We start from the raw sequence: 24,201 nt of genomic DNA on the forward strand, positions 1-24,201 counted from the left end.
AGGAGCCGGGAGCGGGAAGACATGTGTGCTCTGCACAAAGCATAAGTCACGCCCCCGGCTTCCTCTGACCTGCCTGCAACCAATCCCCTGCGGGCCGGCCGGCATTCTAAGTCCCGCCCCGGGCATCATCATTCATCCAATCCCATGTGATGGAGGGGGGGGGACTCTCTGGAAGGATTCCACCCGTATTCCTGGGGCTCAGAGATGGAGGCGCTGCACCATTAAATGAGATGGAGGCATTCACCCCAGAATTCCCTGATGAAGAAACCTTACGGTTTCGAAACGCGTAGGATAGTGCTCTATTAGACTCTCTGCCCCCACATATACTGATCCGGCCACCGGAGTAGAACTCTGACGTGACGCGACGCGAGTTGGAGTGACGTCACACCCCGAAGTGCCAGTGAGGTGGGGAGAAGGAGAGAGACCAGCCGTCGCGAGGACCGCGGGACACGGCCGTTCCCCAGTGAGCCACTTGTGGCTGGACACTGTTCACCTTCACCGGGGACATTTAAAGGACTCCTTATCTACCCATTCTAAATCTGGGACTTATCCACGGACTCCAGTAACAGCAGATGACTGCTGATCCGGTCCACAGTGTGATGCAAGATCTCTGCTGAAAACATCTGATCCGGGTCGCAGTGCTGGTGGATGGGTAACATATCCCATAAATGTCTAACTGAATTTTTATTGATGTACGCACAATAATTACCCCATTTATTTGTCGTTTTAATATATCTTTAATGCACTATGAGCGTTGTGCGCTGTGTCTTTTGTGTTTTTGTCTAACGTTTTAGGAGGTGCCCTGAGCCATCCCCGGTACCACAGCTGCAGACGCTCCAATCTGAATATTAGGTCACGTAATATACCTTTAATATCACTGTATTATCACTTCACGTGTGTGGTATTGTTTAATAGTTGCGCACTTTCTGTTCACTTTTATTCACCCCAGAAACCTGATCCTGTCATCCCCCATACCATCGCGGGAGACTCAGGCCCCCCTGTTGCCAGCAGGTATGCACCACACTCAGACACGTAGCCAGACCCTAGTACAGAGGAGGGGGCCCGATCTGCGATTGGCCCAGGGAAGGGGGGCTACATTGGGAATGGATGTTATTTTTCTTCATATTACTGGGTATCCTCAAAGCTAATGATATGCCAAAATGACGTCCATTAGCAAAACTACAATTGTTTCTTTACTTTTTCTGCTTGATGAATAGGGTGACCAGATTTCGAAAATGAAAAACCGGGACACCTTAAAAAATAATTTATTAAACAAATTACATCACGTGACACCCCCCGTTGCCGTGACAACAAGACACTCTGATGCCCCTGCAGTGTTAGTGTGTATAGAGGTGGGGGCTTTGCTTGGGCCCTTCAACTCTTACAGCCAGGGCATTATTGGCCAGGAATGCCCAGTTCGGAGGGGATTACTACTTCAAAATGTATTTGATTCGTAACAACATCAAAAAACTCTAATACCAATAACTAACAACCACAGACAATGGTAATCTAAACCATCAAATAAAATGTCTACGGCCCTTGTTCAAGCATGTTTGCGGTACTTACCAGATAAATCAGTGCCTGCAATCCACGACTGTATCCGCCTCTCCGAACGTCTGTAAGCAATCCAGCGTTCCTGGTGTGTGGCTGAAGAGGTGAGGGACTCCCTCCTCTCAAACGGAAAAGAAGAGCAAAAAATAGAGTTGGAACATACCTATCATACAGGGATGAGAGAGAGAGACACAGAGAGAGAGAGACAGAGAATGAGAGAGAGACAGAGAGAGGGACATAGGGAGAGAGAGAAACAGAGAGAGAGAGACACAGAGAGAGAGAGAGAGAGAGACAAAAGTAATGTACTGTATAACCATTATACCGTACCCCTAGTATTCGTGTAATCATTGTCCCACACCCCCTATTACTCACGCTTTGGCAATACTGAAATGTTCTTTTGACATGCCAATAAAGCTGATTTGATTTGAGAGACACAGAGACACACAGAGAGAGACAGAGACACAGAGACACAGAGACACACACAGAGACACAGAGACACACAGAGAGAGACAGAGACACAGAGAGAGAGAGACACAGGGGCCTATTCAGTAAGCGTCGATAAGGCTGCGTCTATAGTATTTCAGACGGGGGGAAGGCGCACACACGCTGCAATACACTTGCTGAAGCCTGAGCTTTTTATGGCTTTGCAGGGTATGCAGCGGGCGCGATTTAGGGGCGTGGCAATGAATATTTTGAGGCGTGGCAATAACGTTCCGGCGCGGACGTCACTTCCCTACCTCACATCCCAATCCACCGGCATTTTTTCAGATGCAGCATCTGAAGCACTTGCAGACAAGAAGAAAAATGCACATAATGCATTTCCAGATATTAAAATATAGTAATTTATTTATTAATAAAACAAGAAATAACCGAGGGGGATCCAACCCCACCTCAGTACTTTCTTCTCGTTGCTATTGCCACACTATCCGTCTTGATGCGACCAAGACGAGACACCGGATTTACAGAGTGGAATCACAACTGCATACTACAGATTGCCGGAGGACCACACTGCGAGGGGCGCAGCCTATCGAGTTTCCCGGTCATCGTCCAAAGTCTGGAGCTGCGGAGGGACCTCCGGATTGCCATGGAGCACGAGCCTGTCTCATACAATGCTTTTACCAAACGGGCGTTTGTGAGTTTGTTATTTTTATCTTGTCCAGGAAATGAAATTGTTAAACCGAATTTACACATGGAGCGGGCGCTTTCACTTCTTTTTTTTGTTTAGATATCTATCGAGGAGGTGGTTGTTTCCCCGAAGAGAGCTGCCCGGGCTCCAGAGGATGGCCGAACTGGATCCTTTTATGACTGAGTTATAACATAGCTATTAGAGATAGGTTTCTGGACTTTTATTGTGTTTAGGCATAGTGTTTATTATTATTTTATTACAGCTACTTTTTAGTAATTGCACTGTTATTAATTCTGGCCACTAAATCTCACTGTCATTATAATCTCTCTCTAGCCACAATCAAATTGCTATATCAGCTATATTATTTATTGGTTATACCAGGGGAGCACAAACTTTTGCAGCTCGCCCCCCTGCCTTCCCTCTGCTGGTGCTCGCGCCCCCCCCCCCCTTACCTTGATGCGGCGTCACGTGACCTGCAGCGGCATTTGACGAGGGTGACGTCACATGACCCCACGGCGTAATTTAACATACTGTGCTATATGTATGCACACACAGCTGTCTCTTACACATACAAATACTGTTTTTCCATCCGTATACACCAATAGGGACCACAAAGTATCCACACACACTTTTAGTTGTGCTACAAACTCTCACATTTCCACACCCACCCACACCATTTGTATCCACTCCCACGCCACACACACCTTTTTTAAAGCACTGTATATACTGTGGGCTCTCCATTCATTTTCATTCACACTGATACACATACACACTCTTTCATCACTTGCTTTCAGGAACCCTTTGACACCTCTAGCCATAAAACACATCCTCACTGGGGGAAGGACCAGCACAGATAACATTCCAAGAGACACTGTTTTTAAGTATACCTTTTGCTTGCTTTATTCATTGTAACATCGCCGGAAGAAGAGATCAGTGTATCTCGAAAGCTCGCACAAATAAAAGCATTTCGTTAGCCACAGAACGGTATCATCTATTTATTTTTTGATTATTGAAGCTCGGCTAACTAATATATATATATTGCGCGCGCGCACACACACACACATATAACATTTTATCCAACTTTTTCATTTATCATTTGTAGAGAAAATGAACATTGTCGCCAGAAGCGCTATTTTTCAAAATGTAACATCTCTACTAGTGTAAAATGATACTTTATATAAAGCAGGTTATGGGACCCAGTATAAAATGACCATACCGTCTCTTATCACATCCCAGTATATGGATATCTTCTATTATCACAAGCTGCTAACATGTGACAGGGCTCGGTCTGAGCCCAGAATGTGACATACTGAACATTCTCATTCTAAATTTCAAAAAATATTGTGTTGATTTCTGACATGACTGCCGTGGTTACAGCTCATCCACTCTGTTCTACTGCATGTCACCACTTTCTGCCACAACCAGCTGACGGTGGATCTGCAAGGAGTTCAACGCTCATTGGCATCAAATCTGTGGCTTGGTTGACGTATCATTTCTCCAGCTTTTTATTGTATTGTTTCTAAATAGATAATATTTATTTAGTTGAATATTTATTTAGTTTAATAGATATTTATTTAGTTGAATAGATTATATTTCTTAGTTTAATAAGTTATATTTCTTAGTTTAATAAGTTATATTTGTTAGTTAAATAGATTATATTAACTAGTATTTAAGTCTCCCCCTCAGTGCCCCATTAGGACCCGTGCACATATTTCACATCTTTTCGGAGTCGCTTATTTTTTAGACCCTCGGAGCCGAAACCTAAAGGGGTCAGCTAAGAAAGTTCGGATCAAGAGGAGCCGCACAGCTTAAAGACAGAACATTTCCAAGGGAGATGGAGACAATTTGGGTAAGATCTGATTAAAGGACAACCTTTGGGTAAGGAAAGGGTGATGGGGGAGTGTAAGAGGGGGGTGAGAGAGCAAGGTGGTGTGTCAGATTGGGGCAGAGCAAGAGAACGCAAAAATGATGGGGATTTGCTGCACACCAAAAAAAAACAATAAGTAGTGATACTTTTACCGGTGCCCCTTCGTCTCAGGGAAGACCGGCATTTCGTCCAATGTATACAATATGATTGATGGAAAAGGGCACACGGATTTGAATAAAAAAAGATAATTTATTGTGCCACAGACTACAATGTTTTGGCTCCTGGCCTTTATTTTACTGGCTTTAGTGTGTTTAGCCACTTTACCTGAGAAAGGCCAGCAGGCCGAAATGTTGTAGCCTATGGCAGTGCAAGAGAAAACAGGTTGGGGGGGTGGGTTCTCGCAAGGTCGCCGACCCATGGGTGAGTGTCCCCGGTGGAAACTAGTCCTGGACCCCGGGAAAGCTGTCTGTGGCCCATACAAGCTGAGTAACATGTAGAAAGGACACGTATGTTCAGAATGAGTTAATTACTGTGGAGAAAAACCTCGCTCAAAAAAAACCCCTAGGTGGTATTAGCGTGCTGCCAAGGGAGTGTACATATAGGATTGGAGGTATGTGCCTAAAGGAGGCACCAAAAGATCCCTTTTGAAAGGCGCACAGCAAAACCTTATAGTATAATATGGTCAGGGGTGAATAAATGTGTGCATAAAAATAAAAAAGTTTTATTAAATGTCTTTATTAAAAATCTTTATACAAATGGTATTGGAAATACCCTACACTGTACATACCTATAGCGAAAACCTGACCCGTTTTCAGTGCAGAATCCCACTATATTTTGAGGAAGCATACACACCTCTCCTGCCTAAGACCCAGCACTTAACCCTTTGGAGCTGGATATCCAATCCATTATAACTATATCTGGCAGTCACTACATGTGCTAAGAGGAAAACATTTAAAACAGCAACACTGATATGAAGCATTGACTAAGACTGCTACACTAACTGTTTTCCTCTTTGTATCAGTGTATTTGCTCCAAGTTTATAAGTAAAACTTTGAATTTCCTCCGTAGTGTTTTACACCTTACCTGACTATTTTTGCTCCAATGTACATAGTGTTGATCAATACACTGCGCTATATGCGCAGCAAATAATCCTGCAAAAAATAAAAATAGCACAACTCTGCAGAAATTTCAGTTATCAACTGCCAGTAGTAAATATATAGCATTGTTCATCATTGGTAGCTACTAGGGTACCTGAGTAGTACTATAGACTCTCCTAGTCTATTTTATCTATGTTATACACATTACACCACACAATACCATTTGTATAAAGATTTTTAATAAAGACATTTAATAAAACTTTTTTATTTTTATGCACACATTTATTCACCCCTGACCATATTATACTATAAGGTTTTGCTGTGCGCCTTTCAAAAGGGATCTTTTGGTGCCTCCTTTAGGCACATACCTCCAATCCTTCAGAATGAGTTAGCATGGTATTTTGAGAGGCATCATAGCAGGTCAGTGCAAGTCAGTGCAGAGCCCTGCAGGGTCAGTCAATATGAGGAAGGGTCCGATGGAGGAGTTGGAGGGTCCCAGAATATCTCTTAAAGCATGGGTGTGCAAATCGAGGGGTGCGACATTTTCTTGGGGAGGAGGGGCTCGGCGCTTACAGTGGCCCCTCGCTCTTCCCCACAGCATTTAAATTAAATGCCGGAAATCGCACACAAGGCCTCTGTAAGTTCCCTTTCCTTGTCTCCGGCGGCTTCTGGCGACAGCAGCGTGGCGTCACATGATGTGGCATTGCCATAGCAACGTGATATCACATGACGTCGTTACATCAGAACGTCGGAGACAAGGTGGGGAGGGTGGAGGGGGGAGCAGGGAAAAAGGTTGCGCAACCCTGTCTTAAAGCATTGTCTTGCATGCAGATCAGAGGCGAAGAATGGATATGGATATCCGATGTGAAGGAGGAAATAACACTGAGAACAATACCGCTAAGACCGATAAGGTTTCGAGTGAAGAAGGTGAGTGATGAAATAGAATGTCACTGTGTAACTCTTCCCATTACCTGCAACTTCATGCAAAGAAATAGCAACGCTTGTTTTTAACGCATTAAGCGCCTAATGGGGAATTCAACTGCTGCGAGGTTAAGGGAGTTACTCACCAAACTCAGCGACGTTTCAGTGCCTTTGTGATAACTCCCCCAGGACATGCTTGGAAACCAGAGGTAACTCAATGTATTTTTGATAAATACAGTAGAAACATGACCTTCTGGGGAGGGGTATATAATGGGTACTGGGCCTGGTTAGGTGGGTATAACGGCTACTGGGCCTGGTGAGTTGGGTATAACGGGTACTGGGCCTGGGGAGGGGCGTATAGCAGGGTACTGGGCCTTGGGAGGGTTGTATAACTGGGTACTGGGCCTTGGGAGGGGTGTATAACAGGATACTGGGCCTTGGGAGGGGTGTAAAACAGGATACTGGGCCTTGGGAGGGGTGTATAACAGGGTACTGGGCCTGGGGAGGGGCGTTTAACAGGGTACTGGGCCTTGGGAGGGGTGTATAACAGGGAACTGGGCCTTGGAAGGGTTGTATAACTGGGTACTGGGCCTGGGGAGGTGGGTATAACGGGTATTTGCCCTGTGGAGGGCAGTATAATGTGGTATTGCGGAGGGGGTATAAGTGGCACAGGAGCTCTTGCGATACAGAGTATCACTGTCCCTGGTTACAAACACTTCATGTCTCCTGCAGGTCAGGACACGCATGAAGGTGGTGCCCTTTGTGCCACCAGACGACGAGGCGGGCTACGAGGCGGACGATGAGGCATACGACAAAGCGGGCGTCAAGTGGAACAATGAGGTGGGCTACAAGAAGGCCGATGAGGCAGACGTGGTGTACGATGACCAAGGAGCATACGACAGGTGTGGCCGGATCTGCTGCTTCACCTTTTTTAGGCGGAGGAGGAGACCCCGGGAGCAGGTAGGAGAATACGAGAGGTGCGGACAGATCTGCTGCTTCACCTTTTTAAGGCGGAGAAGAAGCCAGGAGCAGGTAGCAGAGGAGCCAGGGCGTAGATACAGGGGTATTCTAGGGGCCCTGAGAAGTTGGTTTGACCGCAGGAGAGGCAGATAAGATCAGGAAGGCTGCGGGAGGGGCAGGTACTAGAGGGAGATAGGGATATTGGGCGTGAGAGGGTGAGAGAGAGAACAAGGAGCAGGGCCGGAGCACGGGTTTCATGCGCCCGAGGCGAAACTTAACATTTGTGCCCCAGTTGTATAAAAAATAATAAGATAAATAAAATAATAAAATAAACAGTGGCGTAGCTATCGGGGCTGCAGGGGGTGCGACCACACCCCAGCGCGACGCAAAATAAAAACAAAAGGCGCCAAAATACTGGATAAAACAAAGAATAATAATTTCAAAAAAAGATAAATAAATTAGAAATAATAAGAGGAAAAAATAATAATGATTATTAACGCGCCCCTAGGACCTCTGCGCGCTAGGCGACCGCCTAATGGCCGGCCTGCCCTGCGAGGTATGCGGGAGGAAAAGGGGTGAATGGGATAGATATGCAGGGGGATGGGGGAGCAGGTGAGTTATACACAGGGGCACAAGGGCCCCATCACCCGCATCTCTATATACTGAGTGTGCCCCTGTGTATAACAACGCTGATCTGTGCTGCTCCATCTGATCTCACTGCGCAGTGATCCAGGGACCATCCGATCGCCATTTAATGGGGTCAGGAAGGAATTTTTTTCCCCCATTGCACAGCAGGGGTTATGTTTCGCCTTCCTCTGGATCACAGCAACAAACTGCCCTTTGTGCATGACTTATCAGTGAGATCTTTATACACCCTGCATTGGTCTTCACTCCTTTGCTGCCAGAGGGGCCTGCAGTGCATTGCTCTGCGTGTTACTATATTGCTCTGCAATGTGCTGCAGGCCCCTACCAGCAGAGAGATTCATTATTTCAATAAAATACTCTCTTTAATCCAACCTATGTGTAGTGTCTTTTCTATCCGTTGTATCTATTGCTAACAGCTCAGTGATTCTTTCCCAGGTCGCTGCACTAGTGTCACACTGCCAAGCCGGGTGTGAGGGAGATTTATAGGGTCACATATACACTTCTGCCAAAACACGAGTGCAAACAGGAAGCCCCTCTGATCTCATATCTTTTATTACACAAAACGGTATCTAAAAAGGTAAAAAGAACATACATGGGATTCTGCTACAAATATCTCTCTAATTACAAACCAATTAGCAAATCATTCAGATTAGAGTCGAGCGAAAAGAAAGGGTTAGGTATCTCATGTACAGTATATGCAGTGCAGGCTGTTCTGCAGCATTACATGCAGGGGACAACGTTTAGGAGATATAAGTAATGCTGATCTCAGAGCTGACCGGCTGACCGACTAACCTGCTCTTCTGGCTGACCGGCTGACCTGCTCTTCTGGCTGACCGGCTTCCCTTCTTCCAGCTAACTGACCTGAATTGTGGCCCCTGTATCTCCCAATTAAACGTTTTATTGGCATATTCTTGTTTGACTCATTTTATACAGACATTTTCTATATATTCATTGTGGGATTTGATAACATCTGTAATATCTCTCAGAATATCACATTCTGTACGTTTGTGTTGGATATTTTTCCATTCTCAATTTACTTAATATTAGTTTTTGGCTTCAATTATTTATATCGAGCCCAAAATACCTTTATACAGAATGCTGTTCCCTTTATCCAACAAATGCTGCTTCATTAAAGCCCATGGGTGGCACTTTATGCATTCTCAGACTTTTAGGCAACATCCCTAACTTCCAAAATTGGGATAAAATCTGTGCATATTTAAATGGTTAATTTTTCCATTTCTCCATTGTGACAAAATATCATTTTTCTCACTCAGACTACAAAATCCCTCCCCAAATATATCCGTTTCACATAAAAGTGTGTGCGCGTCTCCTTCCGCCTAACTGGCACGTCGTCCTTACGGGCGCCACTCCTTGTAACTCCACGCTGCCCTCCAGTGGTAAAAGAAATAAGATACATTTACTGTACTCGTCTGGCAGCTGCTCCCGTATAAGGTGGGTAACTCTGTATTAGGGGTCTTGGTAGAGTATATTTTATACTTATGTCAGATAGATGAGAAAATAATATTCCTAACGGGTTATTGTGAGAGGCCTTAGATCTTATCCTATATGCACGCAGCCCTCGCCTCTCTGACCTTGAACACGTACTTCAATCTGATTTTTTGAGACTTGAAACTGGATTTCCCAAAACAAACTGATTTTAAACACTGACAAGACTGTAACAATGGTATTTGGGACCAGAGCTAAATTGCTAAATCTGCCAATGACAGAGCTTCAGATAAAAACCAGCTCTAATACCATCCTAGCCCCTGTTACTTGTTTGAAATATCTGGGCATATAGTTCAACTCCCATTTAACATTTGGGTTGCACATTGATACCCTGACATCCAAATCCTATGCCAAACTAGGTGTACTTTACAGGAACAAATCCTCCCTAAGGCCCTCAAGCAGTAAGCAGCGATAAGCCACTTATCACCAGCTTATCGCCAAAAAAGCCTACAGTGATTCAGTAAGCCCAGAGAAGTTGGCGATTAGAGCAAAAATAACTGTGTTTTTTTGCCGGAAAATAAATAAATAAATAAATAAAATCGGCAGACGCGCGGTGATAAGTCACTTTTCAGCACTGATCGCCAGTTTTTCAAACACGCTCAATTCTATAAGCCCTGATCAGCTTATTGCGGCTGATCGCCACTTTAAAATTGCTCTTTCTTCTCCAAATTGTCCCGCCACAAAAGTTGGCAAGAAGGTGGGGTGAAGCTGTGATGAAAATAAAATGCATGTGTTCCAGAGCTGATATCCATTAATATCAGCACCAGAGACCCCCGGCATGAATCCGATGCATAAAAAATGAATTTACAGGCAACTTCATTACCGCCAAGGCAATGAAGGGGTTATACACCCGTGCCAGGCTTATTGTGGGTAGCGGGGGTGGGTGAAGGTGGTATTTGGCCCTGGGTGGGTGTTTAGGCCTTGCCAGGGGGTTGCGGGATGACTTAACCTCTTCTTTAACTTCGCGGTTAATACCGCTAAGGTAATGAAGGGGTTAACCCCTCCCGCTACCCCACCACCCGGTAGGCCTAAACACCCATCCTTGGGGCCAATATCCCGTTCACCCACCCCACTACCCACAATAAACAAAAATACACATAACAGCCCCACTGGCCACCTCCTAGGTCCCTAATAAACCATTACAATATTCATAAAACCATTATTTTGTTTACACCCAGGATTATTACATGGGATTAGGGCTGTGTTATTGAGTGAGGGGTTGTATGTTTGTATTCGTAGGGACAGGCAAGGCCGGAGCCAGATGGGTTTCTCCTGCCTCTGTCCTCCCTGTCTCCTGACCCTTCCTGTAGCCGGACAAAGAAGAAGAAGCCGGCACACGGTCTTACTCAAAGGAGGTTTAATATGCCATAAAGTCCAACGTTTCGGCAGTCAAATACTGCCTATCTCAAGGTGAAGGCTGCCAAACACACGAAAACAGTCACAATATATACCAACCCCCTGATACTCACCCCTCCCCGCTCTGCCACATAACCAGGATGTTGACGCCCCCTAGTGACGTCAGAGCTACCATATGGCGCCCCCTAGTGACGTCAGACGTCTAGGTCTAAATCCCTGGCAATACAGCATAGAGCTGTCTTGGAGGACTGCAGCCACAGCCACACCTCTCCCCAGACTGAACACTCCCCCATGATGACGTCAGCATGACCCGGCCGCCAGGGGGGGGAAGAGGGGGGGGGCGTGCACCAATCAAGACTGTACTCACAGGGCTGGACAAAGATGTATCCGTCGCCATGGGATCAGTGTCAGAGCAGGGAGGATTGAGACACTCCTATAAATCACCCTGAAAGTGTAAATAAACCACACACCAAAATATTAATTAAGCATATGTGCACAAAACTAATACAGCAATATACTATTAAAAACAGGTGCCTGTATACTGCTGATGACATCAGTATAATCCTGCAAAGTTACAGAGAAATGCCACATAAGAATATGCAGTACATCGGTATTTAGAATAAACTAGTGTTTATACCTAGTCAGAAATGGGTACACACAGCCGGGGGGTGGGGGGGGGGGAAGGGGAAGGGAGGGAAGGGAAGGGGGAGGGAGGGGGGGAAGGGGGAGGGAGGGGAAGGGGGAGGGAGGGAGGGGAAAAAAAGAAGGGGAAAAAACACACAAAAAGGATAATCTTCCCAATAGGTAAGTGCAGAGCCCATGGATGGTGCAAGATCAAATATGCCTGTAGAAAGACAAAAAATTACCTTCTATTAAGGAAGCATTTTAAATCCTGTTGCTCATTAAGACCCATACCGTTGCTGGTATTTAAAGCATGTAACCAGAATGCTTCACGTCTCAATAAGAAAGTCTCCCTATCTGGAGTGCCTTGTCTAGGTGCTACTGACTCAATACCCATGATGCGTAAAGAGGCTGCATTATGATTGTGTTCCACACAGTGTTGCACAAGAATAGAGGTATCCGTACCTTTTCGAATTACACTTTTATGGTCAATGAACCTTGTCTTTAACATTCTTATGGTCTTACCCACATAAAGAAGACCACATGGACCCTTTATTACGTACACTACATATTCAGATCTACATGTGATTCTATTTTTGATTTTTATGATCCTCCCGCTGTGGGGGTGACTGAATTGACTACCGGTAGTCAGACTGTTACAGACCGAGCAGCTCATGCATCTAAAGTTACCCGGTCTGCCACCCTCCAGAAGATGAGGAGTTCTGTAGTTACCCTCATTATCTGCATGTATCAGGCTATCCGCCAGATTCCTCCCTCTTTTGAATGCCACCATTGGTGGTACACAGCAACTTTCAGATAATATATCATCATTTTGCAGAATATGCCAGTGTTTAAGACTGGTAGATTTAATAAAACCACCAGCTTGACTGTACGTAGTAAGCAGGAAGGAAAAGACTTGGAGCACAACTATGAAAAAACGAGAACTGGAGGCTAATAGAAAAAATAACAAATTATTTATTGGGACATAACTAATTAAAAAGAGAAACCTCTCGCATGGTGCGCTTTATCAAAGAGTAGTTTCACTGGTCTTAATCAAACTCTTATATGGTCTACACCCTCAAAAGCACCGCCCACCTGTGTCCAGGTAAACACTAACCCCCAGGACACAAATTCCCTGTGAAATGAAACACAGGAAAGGGGCATAATGCTCAGAGGGAAGGGATCCACATAGAGTGAATAAACAGATAAAAAATTAATAAAAAAGACCAATCACATACAAAAGAAATATCAATAACACATATATATCAACTGTGGAAACATAAACATACACATGTCCAAATCTATAGTGAATATTCAATGTATATTTAACCCATTGATTTGTTAATTTTAATATCATAAGATGGCATATGAATGGTATATCATATCAAACTCCTAGACACAATAGATATGGTTTAAAGGACATATGTAAAACACAATATTATTCTAGAAAAAAGTAAATATATAGTTAGAAAAAGGAAAACAAATAATAAATAATAAAGAAGAATAGATGCCAAAAGAAAATGTAGGACAATTGAATTAATTAATAAATATATATCTTATTTGATCACTAGAAAGCAGAAAAAAATGACAATAATAAAAAACTTAATAAACAGACAATCATTATTATCATCGTGAGACGGAAGCATAGCAAGAATACTCATACAAAATGTTCATAAAAAATGTTTTAGATCCCATTCTGTATTAATTCCTGCAGGGGATAATGTATCCAAAGAATGGATCCAAAACATCTCCCGCTGGTTGAGGAGCTTTAATCTATCACCCCCTCTCATGGGCATGGACACCAGTTCTACAGCAGAAAAATGAAAATTTGATAGACCTCCTGAAGGACAGTCAGTAAAATGTTTTGAAACTGGTAACATTAAATCTTTTCTTTTAATGGAACGTATATGCTCCATGATTCTGTTTTTAACAGGGCGTATAGTGCGGCCCACGTACCCTTGGCCACAGCCACAGGTAAGAAAGTATATGACAAATTGTGAGTCACAATTAATAAAGGATGGGATCCTATAGTTCTTTTTAGAATAAATAGTCTTAATAGACTTAGGGCCTCATGCAGTAAGCGTTGATAAGGGAAATATGGCCATGTTATAGCCAAAATTGGGTTTGAGATTCAGTAAGCGCCGATAAGTGCTTCATATCGCCAGGTTTCGGAGCCGATAATTTGGTTATGGCCAGTCGCCTGCCGATAAGCCTGTTTTCGACACTGATCGCCACTTTTTTAAATCGGCTGGATTCAACAAAAAAAAACAGCTTATCGGGGCTGATCGGCACTACGAAATTGAGATGTTATGGCCGATTTCTCCCGCCAACTAAAGTTGGCATTTTGGACGGGAGAACGATCGCTAAGGCTGCCGGAACGGCACTTAGAAAAAAAAAATCTTCTGTACATCAATGGAAGTCAATGGAGCGGGGACGTATAACAGTATAGTACTGTTTACGTTTCATTGCTCACAATACAAGGGGGATTTGCATTACAGTGTGGGGGCATTCCCTGCATTGTGTCACAGCTGACGTGTCTTATTTGCATAACATTCGACTTTTACATGTTTTCAGCATTTGCGGGTCACATTACTCATCATGTGATGATGTGGCAAGGGAAAATACTATACTACACTCTTAAAGGAGAACCTCACATCATATCACACATTTTACTCAACTCAGCGACAATTATTTACATGATGTCACACATGTCACACATGTCACTCATACACAGTATATTCATCTTCCTTTACATTACACAATGCTTGTAATGTGACACGCATCTTTAAACGTTCATGTACATCTGTCTTCTCATGTTTACATATACTTTTGGGTCCTCCCTATTTTCATGACGTCACTTATTGGACGCTCAATCACATTGCATGTTTACATTGTAACCGTTGCATTACAAGCACTTCAACCTAACTTATACACACATGTACAGTAATTCATCATTGGGACACCTTGTAAACTCATTCTATACCAACTATCCTCCTTACACAAATGCATGCATATGCACACGACTATTCATTGTTGCCAACATGTCACAATAACATGGATAATTACACATGTTACACAAAACTTTTCCCACGTCAATCTCAGCCTTTTTGTCTCATTACATGACTGACTCTTGCGTTCACAAGTGTTACATGCATTGCACATGCAACTATTTATTTGCAAGCAATCTTTGTACAAAGCTTCACGTCACATCATTGCCAAATATCATCATTCCCTGCAGAATACACACAACAAATACTTAGAACAACAAGTGCACACAGCTTGCCACAGAAGTACTTTATTATGTTAATGTAACACCTTGCATTTTACTATGTCACCTGACATCATCACATACCTATTTAAAGGACGCACATTACCTGCTCATTCACAGCTACTCATTTCAAAATGTTGCGAATGTTTAGGAGACGCAGGAACATTCTTTTCTATGACATGCTTGATGATCAAGAGAATCATATAGGGCAAGGTAGGGACACACCGAGGGACAGTGACAGTGACGCGGATACGACAGGGACAGGGAGAGGGACAGGCCGAGGGACAGGTAGAGGGACAGGAGATCAGAGGAGAAGACAGAGGAGACAACTTGTGCCTCGTCCGCGTCTGTACAGGGAGAGAACCCTGTTAGATGGGATGAGTGAGGAGGAGATTGTAAGTCGCTATCGTTTGAGTTCAGCAGCAATCTTAGCTCTTTATGAGGAGATAAGGGGGGATTTAGATTTTTTCACAGCCAGAGGTCGTGCAGTCCCTGGGCTTGTTAAAATGCTGTGCTCATTACATTATCTTGCTTCCGCGTCATACCAGACAACTGTGGGCATAGTGGGCGGGGTCTCGCAATCTACATTCTCGCGGGCCTTGACCCAGTTTCTCTATGCACTCAATAGACGCGCTAGGAATTATATTCATTTTCCTACAGAGGCGACAGAGTGGCTGGAAGTCAGGACTGGCTTTTATAATATAGCAGGGATACCATCTGTGCTGGGTGCAATCGATTGCACACATGTTGCTTTGATTGCACCTAGTCAGAGTGAGCATGTGTACCGCAATCGGAAGCACTACCATTCACTCAATGTACAGGTGGTATGTGATGCGACGATGAGGATAATGCATGTGGTACCCAAGTTCCCTGGTTCCAGTCACGATTCCTCTATCCTGAGGAACTCTTCAGTCTTCCATGCGTTCGAAGAGGGACATTTTGAACCTGGTTGGCTGCTGGGTGAGTACATATTTACATGTTCTAACACAAAACACATGTTGATTTAGGAATGTTGGCATTGTACAATTTGATCACTAATGTCAGCTTATGTGTGCTCCATTCATTATAGGTGACTCAGGATACGGAATTAGGCCGTGGCTCTTGACTCCGGTGCTAAACCCTCAAACTGAAGCAGAGGACAGGTACAATGCAGCCCATATATCTACAAGATCTGTTATAGAGAGGACATTTGGCCTACTCAAGACCAGGTTTAGGTGTCTGGACAGAACTGGTGGGGCTCTTCTATACAAGCCTCAAAAAGTGTCTGATATTATCCTTGCCTGTTGCATTTTGCACAATGTTGCACTCAGGCACAATGTACAGTCAGACCTAGCTGAGGCTTTGGTAGACGAGCATCCCACCCATGTAGCTGCTGAAAATGAACAAACAGCCAGTGGTGGCCAGACACGACAGAATCTCATCAATTCATTTTTTTCTTGTAAGTACAAACTCATATGTTCCTAGTACTACTTTTATAGTTTAATTATGTTATATTAACAATAATGTTTCTTTATATAACCTTCTGTTAGGACACAGATGAATATGGGTTGCACACCTTTCTTTTCTCTGCTGTGTGCACAAAGGGATGTGGCACCGGTATGTTATTGTTGCACAGGTTATATAATCCCTCTTCAATTGTACTTTAGTTGTGTGTATGTGAATACAACTTGGGTAACAAAGCAATAATATTGTAGCATTGTGTTATTCCTTATGCTAAGACAAAACACATATTATGCCCATAATCATTCATGCTTCTAGTATGCTTACATACAATGTTATTGGTGCAGTGTAACATGTACATCCATATGATGTGTACACCAGGCTGATTTACATTTTGAATGTCATGAAATATACATGGTGTTGTACATTTAACACCAAATACACACTTTGCTGTGTTGTTTACGGTACTGAAGATGGCATGTCAATGTTTGCAATTTATATATTGTTCCTTTGCATTATAGGTATATCTCCAGTATGACTGATCATGGTATGTATATTTGCTGACATCTCTCATAAGATGTGGCTACCTCAATCTTCCTATAATTATTGGAACTAAAAACCCAACATATTGGTTTAAACACAAATGTTACATATATGTACTTTCTGTATCATGTATATGCATTTAGCTACTCTTGAGCTTTCATGTGCATTGTATTACAAAATGATTACTCACATTTCATCACATTTTATGTATGTTTCCTTATAATTTCCATTAATGTAATATAGAGGTGGTTGGAGAAAAGGGGATAACTGTACTTATTTGTTTACTTACGGGAGCACATTCATCACTAGCATAGACACACTTTTTAAGACAACTGTTTGTGTCTCTATCAATTGGTGTAGGATCCATGTATAACACCGACAAATGATAACACCAGCTTTATTATGGTAGCTTATATCATCATATTGACTATACTATGTATTTCTAAACGATTAATAAACACAGTAAACTATAGTTAGTTAGGTTAATGAAATATACACAGAAACGTACTTCATAACATGATGGTGATGTCATATTCAGAACATCATGCATTGGAGGGGACCATAACATCTGGCCAGTAACATTATTTGCTACAGTCCCAAACCATTTTATCTACATACCCATGTAACAAGAGATTTTAAAAATAAATGGCTACTTGGTTGTAAGTGTCCTTTACATTGGGAGAAGGAGTGGCTCACTGAGTAAAGACACACACTGGCACTGATAGTTTGAAGCAGGGGAGTCTGGTTCAATTCCCGGTGTGGGCTCCTTGTGACCTTGGCCAAGTCACTTTATCTCCCTGTGCCTCATGCGGCAAAAAAACATTTGTACGTTCCACGGGCCAGGGACCTCAGGCTGAAACATGTGTCTGTAAATCGCTGCGTACAACTAGCAGCCCTATACATGAACATGCTCATATTATTATTATTATTGTTACATAGTTTCGACAGTCATACGTTCCATTACATATTAGAATACACAAATGTGTTAGCAGAGTGGGAATGGTTGTTATATATAAAACACACCATGTCATAAAATGTTAGTAGTCATTAAAGAACACTCAATAAAAATTCATGAGGCACTCTTTTGCAACATCATTATGTTAATTAAGTGCTTATGCAATATAGGCATAAGGGTATCACATTTTTAATTGTTTGTTAATAAGCGCTGCAAGCAATATAAAATTAGTTCCATATGTAGTATAGTAGTCGGTGGCTCCTCCTCACAATCATCTCATATAAAGGTAGACTCTTCTGAAATCATACATTGATCCGATTGTATCTTCCCCGACATCTCTGAAATACAGCAAACACATGATGGTCAAAGATGGCACCTTACTAGATATGCATCCGTGACAACGCGTTACGCAGCTCTATATGATTGTGTAGATACACACGTCACTCACTTATATGTTAGAAGTAAAACTGTTCATCAGTATGTAATGTTTCTTTAAATTTGTAGCAGGCATAACTATGTATAAGAAGTGAACGTTGCCTGTATACTGAAAGATGTGCGCGCACATCTTTGTGTGCGCACGCACTTCACGCTTGGCTCCACTAACTGTTAGCGCATGCGCAAAACAAAGCGTACGTTGTGCGTTCAATACATGTTGAAAATACCAGTAAACATAACATCTTTATTTCAAATACAATGAAGACGAAACTACATTCGTTCTAAACGAGTACATCTGTATTCTTTTTAAACAGACGTGTTTGAACAGAAAGCACGGCCGATAACACAATGCGCAAATGCAATACGTGTGACGTCATGTTAAGCCAGCGTGAAACGCACGCTAACACTCCTCCCACTCAATTAACATTCGGCTAACGCCCAGGGTACGCCTACAAACACTGAGCCGCACGCATCACACACTGCAGTTACCGTTACTATAACAAAACATGACAGCCAATAGGCTTTGAGGCGCGCACGTCGCTTGGGGGCGGGACTTACATCACTAATCCTTTTTAAGGACGCCTTGGCCCATGACAAGGGTCCCACGTCATACGTGGTGGACCCGGTTTTCAATGTTGTAGATGTTGCATGATAACAAAACAGGTATGTGTTAGAGTAATGGTAAAATGTTGCTAATATGTTTAAAGGGATAGGAAAGTACGTATATTTATTCCGTCAGCAATGTGTACTACTCTTTCAGGTCCTACTATATTGTATTAGGAAACAATTTGTTTGTGATCGCTACATGTTATGCAGTCTGCAATGTTACGCTGTATCCACGCATTGAAAGTGAAAATGGTGGTTACAAAAAAAAAAAAAATTTAAACGCAGAGTCAACGCATAACGATTGTTATATTTACCATTCTTCTAGAATTAACTCTTCGCCTGGCTGCAACTGGTCGCTCCAGAAATGCAAGCCATTTTCATCCACGCTTAACCCAACCGCTGAATCCAGTATGGCACATATCTCCTCCAGGATGCGCTCATAGGAATCGCCACTGCTTTCTTCAAATAATTGGTCGGGAGGTAGGTTCATTTCTTCCGGTTCCCATTCCAATGCAATTTCAGCTGAAAGGCTTGGTACATAATCATAGTACTTTTGTTCTTGTACAATGTGGGTTTCAGGAATGGAGGCTGCAGATATTGCAGCACGTATCGATTCAAACGGATCAGTAGTAGCGGATACATTGCTATTGCCATTAGGAATAAATATGCCTTTCACGACAATATAAGTGCCGTCTTTCAGGAGAAATTGTTTTTCCGGGGCAATCTTCCAGAAACCATAGGTGTGTTGTAGCTTATCCTGGTCACGTTCAAAAAAGTCATTACTTGATAAAGTGAATCTTATTGAGGAATTAAAATTCCGTGCATGCTTACGGTCTTGGTAATAAGGATATTTTGCTCGAATGAAATCATCGATTTGGCGTGTGCTTGCTTTCTGTCCGCGACTGTTCAAGATGGCTTCACAGATCATGTACTTATACCCTAAAAGGGGATTAATATTGTTAACGAATTCATCAGCCATGTCTGAGTAGCACAAAAGCTGTGTGCAGGTCTGTGTTATTTGCTCATCAAAATGAATGTGCTGAATGGCTAACAAACTCCTGTTTTTCCTTGTCAAGGTCAACAAAAGTAACTACTTTGACTCCTTATTTCAAACGCCAATTGGATTTGGTTGTCTAATTGGGTTAACAGTTGTGGTTCGTGATATGGGACTGTGGGAGAAACATTTCTCCTTCTTTTATCTCGTTTGTGAAAAACATCCCTAGACTGTGAATGCGTTCACATAGTGTTTTTTTGAAAACTAACAAAGACCAGTGTGTGAAAATATTTCTTAGCCAGGCATATCAGTAAAAACACACCTGCAAAAAGAAATGTTTTTTCCCCGCTTACATTTCTGTGTGTATGTGAAAGTCTGGTTAACTCCCTGTCTGCATGAGTTTAAATACGTGTGTATATATATATATATATATATATATATATATATATATATATATATATATATATATATATATATATATATATATATATATATATATATATAAATATATCTCTTATAAAAATATATATATATTTATATATAATATTTTTTTTTTTTTTTTATATTGCAGGAGTACACACAACATTGATGGCATTAAGTATACCTTGTATGAAACCTATTTAAATGGTGAGAAACATGATTGAATTAAGTAATAAACATTTGTTTAAGCACAATACTGTTAGAGTCTCATACTTAGGATATTTCTCAAACATTAGGCCTGTATTATTAAAATAGTGTGCTTTCACAAGGAAGCATGAAGTGTATTAGTTTGTGTATACCAGTTTATATAGTACTATATATATATATATATATATATATATATATATATATATATATATATATATATATATATATATATATACACACATATACACACATATATACATATATATATACACATATATACATATATATATATACATATATACATATATATATACACATATACACATATATACATATATATATATACACATATATACATATATATATACACATATATACACATATATACACATATATACATATATATATACACATATATATACATATATATATATACACACTCACACACTCACACTCACACTCACTCAGTGTGTGTGTGTGTGTGTGTGTGTATATATTATTATACATTCTGAGATGTTATAGAAACGAACACACAACTGATTAAAGGACAAAATTACAATGGCCAAGCAAGGCAAAGGTAAGTAATAATTTACACATAATCCTGCTGTACACGTACAAGAAAGATGTTTGCACTTACTTAGGTGTTTTAATAATTGCATGTGACTAATATGCATATGCAATTCTTACATCAATTAACACACCCAAATGCAATGTTTTGCTGCAAAGTCAATGGCAGCTTCTCTAAACTTAGCAACTGGCTCCTGGTGGACCATTACTGAACAGACGATTACAACATAAATATTTATAACACAATTAATTATGAGTGTTAACATTTCCAAAACTTCACGTGTACAAGAACATAGTTGAAAGTTTGGAAACAACACAGTCTTCAGCATACATACAATAGTAATTAGATAATCTGAAGTCAACAAAACAAGGCCAAACACATATTTTCTGAATTATAACATTTATTTTTTTTGTTCCTTTTGCGAGCGAGTAACAGGCCTGCTTGTTGTCTCTTGAATTTTCCTTTTTCTTTTGCCACCAACTTTAGGCACAACAGAGCCACTTTGAGTGGCCTCTGGCACTTCACGGGCAGGGCTTGTGGCCAGTGACTGTTCACCTACGGGGCTTGTGGCCAGTGACTCACCTACAGGGCTTGTGGCCAGTGACTCACCTACAGGGCTTGTGGGCAGTGATTCACCTACAGGGCTTGTGGCCAGTGACTCACCTACAGGGCTTGTGGGCAGTGATTCACCTACAGGGCTTTTGGGCAGCGATTCACCTACAGGGCTTTTGGGCAGCGATTCACCTACAGGGCTTTTGGGCAGCGACTCACCTACAGGGCTTTTGGGTAGTGACTGTTCACGGACAGGGCTTGTGCCCAGTGACACATGTGAGCAAGTTGGTAGACACTGCACAAGTGATGGTTGGTCTGTTTCATGTGTGTCTTGTTTTGTTTTTGTCGCCTCCTTTGTAGGTGTCTGCTGCTGAATTTGTAGAGATGGCAGCGGTAGGATGTCATCAGGAACCTGCACAGCAATGTCTGCTACTTGACCGGTAACATTTGGGCCTGGTGAATGAATCTCAGATGAATGTGGTGAAAACTGACCTGCATGAACAGATCCTGGCTGGGAGGTGTTGAATTGTGGTACATTAGTCATTCTCCAGTAATTAGCTTGTGTTTGCTGAACAACTAATGCTTCGAATGAGGTGTTGATTTTTTGCAACCTTTTAGGCACTTCAATGAAGACTCTGTGGAGATGTGCCAATTGTGATACTGTTTCTTCCTGCAGTCCAATCATCCTTTCCAGCACTGTCATCATGTCTGAATGGCGACGATTTTCTGCGTCCACTATTTTTCCCTCTGAAGCTACAATTGCATCGTATGTGGAAGTTGATGGACGATTTGGCGGTACAACAGTTTCTATTGGCACCTCTTCATGGTCACATGATTGTATTTCAGTCTCTTCTGTGGCGTCATCCTCATCATACTCATCATCCTCATCACCATGATGTTCTAAAAAGAAATGTACACATTATTAAATGGCATGTTAATGTATGCTGTGTTACTATGTAATTGTACTGTGTCCTAAGTAACACCTAACATGTTAGCATACGTTTTATAACCTCATTAAAAACTACCTTGACTTACGAATAATGTTTGGACTCAGTATGAAATATGAATGAATGAAAAGTTGCTCTAAACTCAGAAGTCCTACATGATAATTAACATCACTAACACAATACATGTTGCCTTACACTTAATTTTCACTGACACTAAGTAATCCTATTTAAAGAAGATGTGCAAAACAAATAATGCACATGACAACATAACATATAGAAGAGCACATATTATATGGCCAGCAAATGATACACTCACCTTCTAGTAGTGTTGAGCTGGCTGACCCAGGTGAAGACACTTGTTCCATCTCAGGTGACACATGTCCTCCAGGGGCAACTATATATAACAATAACATAAGTTTTACATTTACATGTGTAAATATTGAACAAACACTTATTGTATGTTCTGTATTTATGATTAACTAACAACATCAGTTCCTTAACCGAAAATGTGTGTGAAAGTGAACATAAATAGTTGTAATAACACTGTACATGCCTGTGTACTTAGAATTTTTGAGTTCCCTAACATACAACATACTATGTTTCTGCAGTAATGCGTGAGGATAAATAGATTAAATGAGTACATAAAAATCATATGTTGTGTAGTGATATCAGTATCATAATGTACATAACTATCATGAGATGACCATTCACAATGGTTATCATGAAGGTGGTCATATTGCAAAAAGTGTTGTTTTTGGTAGAGGATATGTGTGGTACATTAATCGAAGATGTGGCACACCTGAATGTGGCTGTGACTCAACAAGACAACACATGCAGTGTGTGATAATGTGTCTTTCATAGTAGTTCAACTATAGATATGAGTGAACTAATGTGTGACGTACGCTTTGATAAGTAATGAGTTGTTGGGGCATTTAGTAGCTAGAGTTAAGCTTTCCAATGAGTGTGATTAACTTCAGTTGTGCTATTCAGGTTGTAAGAAAGGTATTCCCTTCCCCAAAAAGCCTAATCAGCCACACCTTTCAATGACTTGAAACAGGTGCAAATGGTGTGAACTAAGTTGACCGTGAAATGAGGCTGTAATTAGTGTGTGTGCTGAACCCCACCCCCTCTGTTGAAGTGTATGCTGTGATGAGATATTAATTGCAGCTGCTTTAACACAATGGTAGATGAGCTAAGTAGTCATCTGCAGTGTTTAAGTTATGAAAACAATGACATAACATATGATACGTGTGCCTCATTATGCTGTCTGTATATGACATAAAGCAAAAATGGACCTTTTCATAAGCAACTATAGATGTGTTAGTGCCAGTGATGTTTGTAGGCCGTTACATGCAATTTCTTTGATGCATGCTTAAAATAGGCAGTAATGTCATGTTTGTCGGAGTAAAATCAATAAAATACACAATAATATGATACATATTTCTGTTCTGTACCTGTAGCTACTAATAATTTCTCATGAACATGTGTTACACGTGTACTACCCTGTTGTTCCCCATCTTCGCCCACCATCAATTGCTTCCACTGCAGCTATGCATTTTGGGAATTCACATGTAAATGAGCACGCAATGGCACGTGCTATATTAGTTACTGCTTTT

General features: G+C 41.7%; 1 protein-coding gene across 1 annotated transcript; it reads right to left on the minus strand.

Annotated features, from left to right (window-relative positions):
- Positions 1-533: 533 nt before the first annotated feature.
- On the minus strand, positions 534-22,974 carry LOC142463650 (uncharacterized). The gene is made up of 3 exons (XM_075566615.1): positions 22,902-22,974; positions 22,072-22,538; positions 534-641 (listed from the first exon to the last, which is right to left on the minus strand). The coding sequence occupies exons 1-3, from the start codon at positions 22,948-22,950 to the stop codon at positions 534-536; spliced, it is 624 nt and encodes a 207-aa protein (XP_075422730.1). The 5' UTR covers positions 22,951-22,974.
- Between the last annotated feature and the right edge of the window lie 1,227 nt (positions 22,975-24,201).

The sequence above is a fragment of the Ascaphus truei genome, chromosome 11 (assembly GCF_040206685.1).
Source record: "Ascaphus truei isolate aAscTru1 chromosome 11, aAscTru1.hap1, whole genome shotgun sequence".
NCBI classification, from domain to species: Eukaryota; Metazoa; Chordata; class Amphibia; order Anura; family Ascaphidae; genus Ascaphus; species Ascaphus truei.

Excerpts from the sequence above, each read along its gene's own strand:
- LOC142463650 (XM_075566615.1), bottom strand. The coding sequence starts at position 22,950 with ATGGAACAAGTGTCTTCACCTGGGTCAGCCAGCTCAACACTACTAGAA. Across the intron at positions 22,539-22,901 it reads CAGCTCAACACTACTAGAAG|AACATCATGGTGATGAGGAT; the intron begins GTGAGTGTATCA and ends ATTTCTTTTTAG. Across the intron at positions 642-22,071 it reads GCCCAAATGTTACCGGTCAA|CACTGCGACCCGGATCAGAT; the intron begins GTAGCAGACATT and ends CCCATCCACCAG.